General features: G+C 37.0%; 1 protein-coding gene across 1 annotated transcript; it reads right to left on the reverse strand.

The window, feature by feature from the left end:
• Nucleotides 1-9,738: 9,738 nt before the first annotated feature.
• On the reverse strand, nt 9,739-11,601 carry tcap (titin-cap (telethonin)). Its single transcript, XM_073833443.1, has 2 exons — nt 11,289-11,601; nt 9,739-10,676 (listed from the first exon to the last, which is right to left on the reverse strand). Exons 1-2 carry the CDS (start codon nt 11,435-11,437, stop codon nt 10,286-10,288), a joined length of 540 nt encoding a protein of 179 aa, XP_073689544.1. The 5' UTR covers nt 11,438-11,601; the 3' UTR covers nt 9,739-10,285.

An 11,601-nucleotide genomic window follows, 5' to 3' on the forward strand; every position in this document is an offset into this window, starting at 1 on the left:
TTGCATGTCACAAGAAAATAAAGGCATTCAGAACAGGAACATAAAGTACAGGCACTCACCAGAAAGGGACCATCACCATCACACAATCTGGCTGTCTGGAGGACTGTCAAACATCTCTTTGACCTTAATAATAGACAGAATACTTAAATTAGATTGTGCATTGTATTTTGCCACAGAAACACTATGCTTTGTTTGAAAATTTTAATTATAACCAGGAAAAAATAATATATACTCATATTTTTACGGGTACTTTTCTAATGTTGAAGTTTCATTATGTACATATCAAAACTTGTAGTTTTGATTCGTGAAAGAACTTCTCACTTTTACTGGCTTTAGGATGTAAAGGACACTCTCTTGTATGTGGTTCAAGTTCACTAAATGGGTGAGAGATTAAAAACAATTTAACTGAAAAAGAATTATCACGGTTTTTGAATGAGCAACTTAACCTCCTCACCTATTGAAATGTGAGAATTCATTTGACATAATATCTTTCAAATCAGTCAACATTTTTTGACAGTTAAAATGTTCACAGTGACGCTGCCAGTAAACATGACATTTAAGAATTAAATTATTAAATGTCATTAATTCTTAAAGGTGCAGTGTGTAATATTTAAGATGATCTCTAGACAGAAATGAAATATAATATACATAACTATGTTTTCAGGGGTGTATAAATACTTTACTTAATTAACCATTATGTTTTTATTACCTTAGAATTATCAGTTTATATCTACATACACCGCGGGTCCCCTCACATGGAAGTCGCCGTTATGTTTCTACAGTGGCCCTGAACGGACAAACTGCTCTTCAGATCGCGTTTCATCACTGTTGTTCTTTGTGAAAAACACTGACACAATGATGAACAAGTAACAATAATATTCACAATAACATATTTTTATTGAATGATTAAGTAAATAGAATTCCCTAAATTATGTTTTAAAAGAAACCTCATTTTTTTTGCTGTCTAAAACGACGACATCTTAATCCTGCGCGGCTACCGTAGCTTCTGTAAAGGGAGGGGTGAGCGGTGCAATAAACCGTTGGTTGCAATTCAATAGACTCACCACTAGATGCCGCAAAAATCTACACACTGCACCTTTAATATGTAAGGAATAATTGACTTTGGGCCGTAGAATTCCTAGAAAATAATGTACACCCGAGGTGGTGATGCGGTCACGACGTGAAGCGGAGTGGCCGTTACACCTCGGGTGTGCATTATTTTCGTTGAATTCTACGGCCCAAAGTCAATTATTCCGCTTATACTACAGTTACCACACCTCAAGACATCGATCAAATGATATATTTCAAGACATTCGTCCCATTTTTATCCTTAAAACGCTATTGTGAGTAGGATTAATTTCTTACGCAGCTCATTCAACAGCTTCGTTGCTAGTTCCAAAACGTCATTTTAGAACTAGTAACGACGCTTGGGCTGTTAATAGCAAAATAATGCCGTTAATAATGAAGTTTAGACAGACCGACAGACAAGCAGACAGACGGAAAGAGTGAGGGAGAGAAACTAAGTGTATGACTTTACCTCTCTCACGTCTGTGTCTCTCAAGGGTGACTGGCAGCATCGTCTCTACTAACAGTTAAACTTTAAGTTCATTTTCTTCAAGACCACGCCGTTGTTACCTCGCGTGTGAGAGCTGTCATGTCGTTATGAAGTTGTTAATCGTCAGAGCAGCGCTAACAACATTAGCGCGAATGCTAACACGAGTTCAAACTGTAACGTTATGTGTGTGCGTCTGTGAGGTGAGTGAGAGAGGGCGAGAGAAATAAGAGTTTGTGTTTTCCGTACACAATAAAACGTAATATATTGTGGAAAAAAAACATGGAAATAATCTGTCGTTTTTATCCTGATGTTTACTGTATTTATTAGTTTGGCCAGTGTCATTGTGGGTTTTAGTTATTTTGCTGTTTTGGGCTGTAAGGACCTTTGAAATAACTGAAATCGTATGCCGAAGTGATATAGACATGCACTGCGGTCTAAAGCTGCCTGGAACTACGTTCGCCGTGCGTATCCCTGAATATAATGCACACCTCTAGAACGTTCGTCAGCCAATCAGATTCAAGCATTCAACGGCCCTGTAGTATAAATTTTATTAATCTATATATATCTAAATAATACAAATATTCACCTTTTTAGCTTTCCCTTGATAACAGCAACTCACATAACTTATCTGCAGAGAGAAACAAAAACAAGCATCCCAGCAAGCAAAAGCCGTCATTTCACCGTCTCAGTTAACTATAGACCCGATATAGTCCGGCTATTTGTAACCCCCTTTTAGCCCAAATAACCTTGAATTTGAATACATGTAATTTTTTTGGCAAAATAACTCGTGAAATGTACTTTATTCTATCATGTAAGCAAAGTCAACAGCGTTTACAAGGAGTTTGGTTTCATTTCTTTGACATGTTCAATGCATAGCCTATGCATAGCCTCGGTTTAGCTCATGCTGTGTTCCAGGCAACCCGTAACCCGTGTTTTTCCAACCTTCTACCAGTGAAAGTGCACTGGAACGGTAGTCAAACCCGTGACTTCCCACTCGTGAACTCGTACTAGATCGATGTACTTCCCAGTGTTGCCAACATTTTTCAATGGAAAGTAGCTAAACCCCGCTTGAAAAGTCGCCAAATGTCACTAAATGACGTCATACGCTCATTAGCATATTCATGACGTCAATACGTCGTATTGTCTTGCGTCTCTGTGCTCACATCTAAGTAGTTTAGAACGCAAGTTTATTTTGAAAAAAGATCAACTTTTGGCGTTCGCTCAACATACGTCATCCGGTATAATTGAAATGATTGGCTATGAGCTACGCACAGGCGCATTTGATAGACATTCGTATAGCCCAATAAACGGCTCTGGGCATTCGTAAACCACGCCTCAAATACGAGAAAATGAACATGTGGTTCCCAGACCACGAATCATGACGAAGTCATAACGTGGTCTGGCGTTAGCCAGGCTAACTGGGAACGTTATTTTTCAACAAAAGAGGACCATATGGGGACGTTCTGTTAACATCACAAATATTTTCTTTGTAAAGTTATGTGACCATAAAATAACCAATATAGAACGTCTTCTTAAAGTCACATTGGGAACGTTATTTTTGAACAAAAGATGACCATATGGGGACGTTCTGTTAACCTCACAAATATTTTCTTTTTACGTTTGTTATGTGACCAAAGAATAACCAATATGAAACGTTCTTCTAAAGTCACATTGGGAACGTTATTATATGACTAAAAGAGGACCATGTGAGAATGTTCTGTTAAGGTCCCAAATGTCCTCTTTTTAACGTTGATATGTGACCATTAAATAACCAATATAGAATGTCCTCCTAAAGTCATATTGGGAACGTTATTATGTGACTAAAAGAAGAATATGTGAGAACGTTCTGTTAAGGTGCCAAATGTTCTCTCTGTAATGTTTTTATGTGACCATAGAATAACCAATATAGAACGTGCTCCTAAAATCATATTGGGAACGGTATTATTTGACTAAAAGAGGACCATATGGGAACGTTTTGTTAACATCACAAATATTTTCTTTTTATTGTTGTTATGTGACCAAAGAATAACCAATATGAAACGTCCTCCTAAAGTTATACTGGGAACGTTATTTTTCAACAAAAGAGGACCATATGGGGACGTTCTGTTAATCTCACAAATATTTTCTTTTTATTGTTGTTATGTGACCATAAAATAACCAATTTAGAACATCCTCCTAAAGTCATGTTGGGAACATTATTGTGTGACTAAAAGAAGACCATATGGGAACGTTCTGTTAACCTCACAAATATTGTTGTTATGTGATCATAGAATAACCAATATAGAACGTCCTCCTAAAGTCATATTGGGAACGTTATTATGTGACCATAAAATAACCAATATAGAACGTCCTCCTAAAGTCATATTGGGAACGTTATTATGTGACTAAAAGAAGAATATGTGAGAACGTTCTGTTAAGGTGCCAAATGTTCTCTCTGTAATGTTTTTATGTGACCATAGAATAACCAATATAGAACGTGCTCCTAAAATCATATTGGGAACGGTATTATTTGACTAAAAGAGGACCATATGGGAACGTTTTGTTAACATCACAAATATTTTCTTTTTATTGTTGTTATGTGACCAAAGAATAACCAATATGAAACGTCCTCCTAAAGTTATACTGGGAACGTTATTTTTCAACAAAAGAGGACCATATGGGGACGTTCTGTTAATCTCACAAATATTTTCTTTTTATTGTTGTTATGTGACCATAAAATAACCAATTTAGAACATCCTCCTAAAGTCATGTTGGGAACATTATTGTGTGACTAAAAGAAGACCATATGGGAACGTTCTGTTAACCTCACAAATATTGTTGTTATGTGATCATAGAATAACCAATATAGAACGTCCTCCTAAAGTCATATTGGGAACGTTATTATGTGACCATAAAATAACCAATATAGAACGTCCTCCTAAAGTCATATTGGGAACTTTATTATGTGACTAAAAGAGGACCATGTGAGAACGTTCTGTTAAGGTCCCAAATGTTCTTTTTGTTATGTTTCTATGTTACTGTAAAATAACCAATATAGAATGTCCTCCTAAAGTCATATTGGGAACATTATTATATGACTAAAAGAGGACCATATGGGAACATTCTGTTAAAGCTACAAATATTTTCTTTGTAACGTTGTTATGTGACCATAAAATAACCAATATAGAATCTCCTCCTAAAGTCATATTGGGAACGTTATTATATGACTAAAAGAGGACCATGTGAGAATGTTCTGTTAAGGTCTCAAATGTTCTCTTTGTAACATTGTTATGTGACCATAAAATAACCAATATAGAATCTCCTCCTAAAGTCATATTGGGAACGTTATTGTGTGACTAAAAGAAGACCATGTGAGAACGTTCTGTTAAGGTCCCAAATGTTCTCTTTGTTACGTTTCTATGTTACCATAAAATAATCAATATAGAACATCCTCCTAAAGTCATATTGGGAACGTTATTATGTGACCATAAAATAACCAATATAGAACGTCCTCTTAAAGTCATATTGTGAACATTATTACATGACTAAAAGAGGACCATGTGAGAATGTTCTGTTAAGGTCCCAAATGTCCTCTTTGTAACGTTGTTATGTGACCATAAAATAACCAATATAGAACGTCCACCTAAAGTCATATTGGGAACGTTATTATGTGACCATAAAATAACCAATATAGAACGTCCTCCTAAAGTCATATTGGGAACGTTATTATATGACTAAAAGAGGACCTTGTGAGAATGTTCTGTTAAGGTCCCAAATGTCCTCTTTGTAACGTTGTTATGTGACCATAAAATAACCAATATAGAACGTCCACCTAAAGTCATATTGGGAACGTTATTATGTGACCATAAAATAACCAATATAGAACGTCCTCCTAAAGTCATATTGGGAACGTTATTATATGACTAAAAGAGGACCTTGTGAGAATGTTCTGTTAAGGTCCCAAATGTCCTCTTTGAAACGTTGTTATGTGACCATAAAATAATCAATATAGAACGTCCTCCTAAAGTCATATTGGGAACGTTATTATGTGACCATAAAATAACCAATATAGAACGTCCTCCTAAAGTCATATTGGGAACGTTATTATATGACTAAAAGAGGACCTTGTGAGAATGTTCTGTTAAGGTCCCAAATGTCCTCTTTGTAACGTTGTTATGTGACCATAAAATAACCAATATAGAACGTCCACCTAAAGTCATGTAAGAAACATTGAACTCCAACACTTTCATAACCAAAAGAGGACCTTTTAAGAACATCCCTAATGTTTTGTAAAGGTTCAGGACTTTCGCCACCTTTAGAGAACTTTTAGGGAACGTTGCGCAAGGTTGCGAGAACGTCCCCTCCTACATGGGAATGAATCACGCAGTCACCTGGAATTTTTTTTTCAGACTTAATAGAATCAGTTCAGAGTTCAGAAATATGGATGGGTCCGATCCTGACAAACAGTATCCATCGAGATGGATAACCAGCAGATTAGGGTTGACCAGGGCCAGCTCCAGGGGCCGGTTGCATAAACATAGCCATTATCTTAAGACTGTGTCTAAGAATAAGCCTGACCAACTAAAGTCAGTGGGGAAAGACTGTTGCATAAAATAAGTACATGGTTGTCTCTAGTAAGACAGTCTAATTTGCACTGCATTGTGGGAAAAGTAAGACGCTGAACAGCTTAAATAAAATGGCCGACAGTGGGCGCTCATTGCAGTTTTCCTTTGCTGAAAATATTTGCATATTGGAGGAATACAATGCTGCAAAATCGATTTTAATGAAAAAATTTAGCGATTACAAACAATGAAAAAACACAAGGCTTGGTCCACAATAACGGATAAAGTTAATATTATAAATCCTAAAAGTCTACGCTGTTTAAAAATCTGTCACAGCTGACAGTTGGTTTCCATGGCAACATAGATTGTAAGGAAAAGTTAGCCATGGGGTAATCAGTCTAACTTTTTGGTCTTAAATTAGACCAGTCTAAGATTTTATGCAACTGGCTTACAAAGTAAAGACCCGTCTTAAAGAAAAAAATTAGATGACTAACTTGTAAGACCAGTCTTAAACAGTTTTATGCAACCGGCCCCAGGAATGGGCAGGCGTGGGCTGAGCCCACCCAAATGACTGTCTTGCCCACCCAATTAGAATTAGATAAAGATTGCGTTTTTTCGTGCAGTGATTAGGCTAAAACCAATCTGAAGTGGACTGTATTTTGAGAATTTTAAGATATAGCTGGAGACTGCACCAACAGTAATAAAATAACACCAGAAAATTGCAGCATTTTTCTTTTATTAGCCAAATGCAACACGCCCTGAATTCACGCAGAGGCTTCAGCCTGTTGCGTAACTACGAGCGTAAACGGGCCGAAATATTTGCGCTATCACGCAGAGTATGTGAGTTATGGGAGTTTAATACATGACTATATATCATATAGGGTGACTATAAATCCTCTTTTCCCCGGACATGTCCTCTTTTTGGACATGTCCGGGACATACCTGTCAAGTATCCCGCTTTGGCCGGGAAAGTCCCGTATTTTACCCTTCTTTCCCGCCATCCTCCCGTATTAGTATTTTCCCGTAAATCTCCCGTATTTTAACTAGTGATGTGTCCTTCGCGAACGAGTCGGCTCTAAGAGCCGATTCTTTGTAGCGAACGAGAAGAGCCGACTCCCATCGGGGAGAGCCGAATCTTCCGCCGTAAGTAGGGGCGGGATCGTACCATTATGTGAAAGAAGGAAAGGGAGCGCATGCTTTAAAGATAGCGAGTGTAGTGGTACAGGCCAGGTACACAGAGCGACAGAGAGAAGCGGGGGAGACGGCATTAAATGCGAGTCCATTGGGAGAAAGTGAAAAAATGAGTGAAAAACGAAAAAGAAGCAGCATCTGGCTGCATTTCAATGATGTTGGAGACTACAAAGCTGAGTGCAGACACCTGGTTAAGGTAATGGTAGGAAGACTCTGCATTGTTGCAACATCGGTGCCCTCAGAGAGAGTCTTCTCAAAAACAGGACAAATTATTACAGAGAGGATAAATCGCATCAGCCCATCCAAGCTGAGGCATCTCATATTTCTCAATGCCAACCTGCACTAAAGACAAAAGTGTTTTGTTATATATGTTTATTATATATGTTAAGACTTTTCCCTTTATTTAGGTTATGCTGTGGTTGAGTTCAATTAAAGTTTTATTAAAATGTTAAATAATAGTAACTGTATTTTTTAAAATGAAAAATAAGGAATTAAAAAGTTGCTTACCAATACACAAAACATTCACAATTGATAAATTGGGCTAAAATAGAAGGCTCTGAGTGATACTAAACAAAGAGCCATTTGGGAGCCGAGCCAAAAGAGCCGAATCTTTGAAAAGAGCCGAACTTCCCATCACTAATTGTAACCTGTGTTATTAACCCCCCCCCCCCCCCCCCCAAAAAAAAAAAAAAAAAATCTGAGCTCTGTCACTAGCCTCGTGATAACTGCCTACCAATGTTAAATGAACAGAAAATATGCAAATAGGCCTTTAAATAAATGCTCCATACCCTTTTGTGTTTTCATTTAGGCTATGAATGCTTACAGCATGTCAATGTCAACAAAGGTAGGCCTATGGCTTTATGCACAGCTGCACTACTTCCTGAACTTCAGGCATCTCCTTTGTTTCCTGTCTGACATTATTGGACAAACTGATCACCTGGATTAATCAGTTTGTCCAATAATGGCAGACAGGAAACAAAGGAGATGCCTGAAGTTCAGGAAGTAGTGCAGCTGTGCATAAAGCCAATTGTAGTTTATAAGTGATTGACAAGTGGTGATTTTAGCTTTCTTGTCACCTGTTTTAAAATGTAAGGGATACTGGAGCTTGGGGTGGTGGGAGCTTGCGGCAGGCGCCGGAAAATTTCTCTTATTTTCAAATCCAAAACTTGACAGGTATGGTCCGGGATTCCTAAATCGCCCAAAATGTCCGGGATTCGGCTTTTGCTTTCTACAGTCACCATTCATTGTGTGCGTTTTTGTATTAAAGCCTTGCGCGGGACTGTTTTCTTAATCCCGCTCCAGCGAACATTCTAGTATTGAATATAATTGTCGCGCATCACGGAGTCCCTATCAATATGCGGAGTATTTGCATTGCTTCCGATGCAGCTCATGTTGGATGTAGGGTTGCCAAATCCACATTTTTTTTTCCACGGAATTGGGCTGATTTTAAACTGTTGCCGCGGGTTGATTTTCTCCCGTGTGTTAAAAGTTTGAAATATTGCATAAACTCCATTTGACTGAAATGCTTGTATTGAAACATGTTGCCTTTTATTTGTGATAAACTGTGATAGATATTAGTTTTGTGAACTGTGGTGGCTTTTTAGCTGTGTTTATGATCAATCTGAATAAAGGTGACTGTAAAACATGTAGTTTTGTTATGGAAATGACATATGTTGATAATATTCTAACTAAAGTTAGTTGAAAAGTATTACCAGTGTAGAAACAATGATCCAGAAAAAAAGAGAATAAAGTTTTATTTTATTATTATTATTATTATTATTATTATTATTATTATTACTATTCACTAAAGAAAAACAGTTTATTTTGTTGTGAAAGTGCGTAATATTCTAGGCTGGCCATACAATCTTATTTTTCAGTGTGCATATAATATAGTTTATATGGTTAATATACCAATATCTACAGTATAAATATCTTCTAGACTATGCCTACCTAGGATATCTGCCAGCCCTCCCTTCTATAGCTGTCAAGAACCGGACCTGGAGTTGACAGATTCCACAAAAAAAGCATAGATGGTCACAGACTACTGATGGACACAAATCTGTTCAGATTTTAAAAGCTGTGTAGTGCCTTAACGCTATATCTAAGGTTACAGGTTATAGTAGGTATTTGTTTTAGCGTTGTGTAGGCAATCAGAAGAACTCGTTTGGGACAAATAATCAAGCCGTCTCCGCAAGTAAAATGCAATTTTATGTTTTGGCCACAGATGGCGACAGAAGCTCCGTACTGCACTTTTAAAGAAGAAAGTAGTGCCATATGCTAATAAATTGATGGTAGCTACATGTGGAAGGAATGATCTACTTTCCTGATGAATGTTGCTATTATATTCTATTTCAGGAAAATCTTTCTTTCTTTCTTTCTTTCTTTCTTTCTTTCTTTCTTTCTTTCTTTCTTTCTTTCTTTCTTTCCATTACAGCAAAAACAAAACAAAACTGATTTTATACTAATACAACTTTATTGAAGTGATGAAGGTAAATAGCAAATATCAGTTCTCAATAAATCTAACAACAGATACCAACTGTCAATAAATAGTGCAATTCTTATTTGGTAAATAATTAAGTTTTAACAAAAATAAAAGTTTTTTTTTTTTTTTTGTATTACCAGACATTCAATTTTTTGCATGGCCAACCTTCACGGTGTGCTAAAAACATAAACCTATGCACATTCAGTTAATGGTAGCCGAACAAAAAGTGCTGTGTTTTTAACATACTCAATACAAAACAAGCAAATACTATTTACAACTCAGCTTCACTATACAAAGCATTATCCTTGTTGCCAATATCATTATCAGGACCATCAGCTTTCTTTTTCTCACCTTGAACATCATTTCATCATTTGGGGTTTCACTCACTGTACATGCTGTTTGACTATCCATAAAAACCTGTTTCTACTTGCTCACCCCTTCTGTTTCATCCCGCCCTTTGTATCATTATTTAATAAAGTCCATACAGTCTTTGACTCATATTTGTCTTTCTGCTTTTCAGCCTCTCTGGGCCTCCTGAGACATAGATCTGCCCAGAGTTCTGGGTGCTTTGGCAAACTCCATTCGCATGGGTTTGATGGGTGGCAGGTCCCTGGTGATCTGTTCCACTTGCCTCTTGTCTGGACAGGCTCCGTCGGGAACCCGGGCAGGAGGGAGATCTTCGAGGGTGTGTGGGGCTCCACGGCCCAGGCGGACACCCAGTTCAGCAGGCTTGAAGATGGGCAGGGGCAGGGTGTTCCTATAGGGTAAGAGCTGGTGCTCCCTTACACCTGTGTCCACAGTTCCCACTCTGACAACACCCGATGGGCAGGCCTGATTGAGAGGACGCGTCTGCCAATAACGGGACAGGGACTCCCGGCGAGAGTCGTCTGACATGAGCATCGATTGGCTGCAGAGAGAGAAAAATGGAGAATTATGAATAAAAGTTTTGACATTTGATTGTGTGTTTAAATTTGTGTTTTTTATTTAAGCTGCACTGCAAACACTTAATAATTATAATAATAAATCTTAATTAAAACATTATTTATTAAGCATTTTAAACCAGATAAATTGAATTGCATGAGGTATAAAACTATTAAAATTTGTTTTCAGATAATATTTTTTGATTTCAGTTTTTTTTTAATTATTTTCTTATTTCACTTGCTCTTTATATGTTTTTCTTTTTAATTGAAAACAATATTTTGTGAAGTTTATGCTTTAAACATGAAAAAAACTATTTGACAAAGTAATTCAAAATATGTAATCTGAGTCTTGTTTTTTTGTGCAATTCTGCATTTTACTGCTCAGGTAAAGTGACTATAAAATCCATACAAAAAGTATTAATTAAGCAATTTTATTTACTTTTTTTTAAATTAAAAACTATCTGCAGATACAGAATGCTTTAATAGAGATCTTCTGGAATTATTTAATAAACAAATAACTAAATAAATAAAACTTAAAAAAATCTAGTTTCCATGTACAGCTAGCTGTATTTACTGTATGTGAATATTTATGCACTCACCGATCCTCAGGTTGAGTCTTCATATTAATGCTGCGCCAGTTTGCGGTGTAGCTCTCTTTCCTAGTTGGATTTTCCTCCTTCACACTGCAGCTGAGCTCGGCTCCAACCAAACATCCTCCTTTCTTCTCAAGGACTGTGCACATCTGCATCTTCAACTTCTGTTTGTAAGAGGCTTAAAAATTTAAATGACAGTTAATGATCCTAACTGTTTTACAATATTGTTTTGAAGATTTGAAGATTTTTCTTCTTTTCTTTTTCTTGAGTTTGAGGGAGGTCTCGTCTGTCTGTCTATTGCTCTTTCTGGAAGTCTGTC

The sequence above is a fragment of the Garra rufa genome, chromosome 1, assembly GCF_049309525.1.
Source record: "Garra rufa chromosome 1, GarRuf1.0, whole genome shotgun sequence".
NCBI lineage: Eukaryota > Metazoa > Chordata > Actinopteri > Cypriniformes > Cyprinidae > Garra > Garra rufa.

Excerpts from the sequence above, each read along its gene's own strand:
- tcap (XM_073833443.1), bottom strand. The coding sequence starts at position 11,437 with ATGCAGATGTGCACAGTCCTTGAGAAGAAAGGAGGATGTTTGGTTGGA. Across the intron at positions 10,677-11,288 it reads AAGACTCAACCTGAGGATCG|CCAATCGATGCTCATGTCAG; the intron begins GTGAGTGCATAA and ends CTCTCTCTGCAG.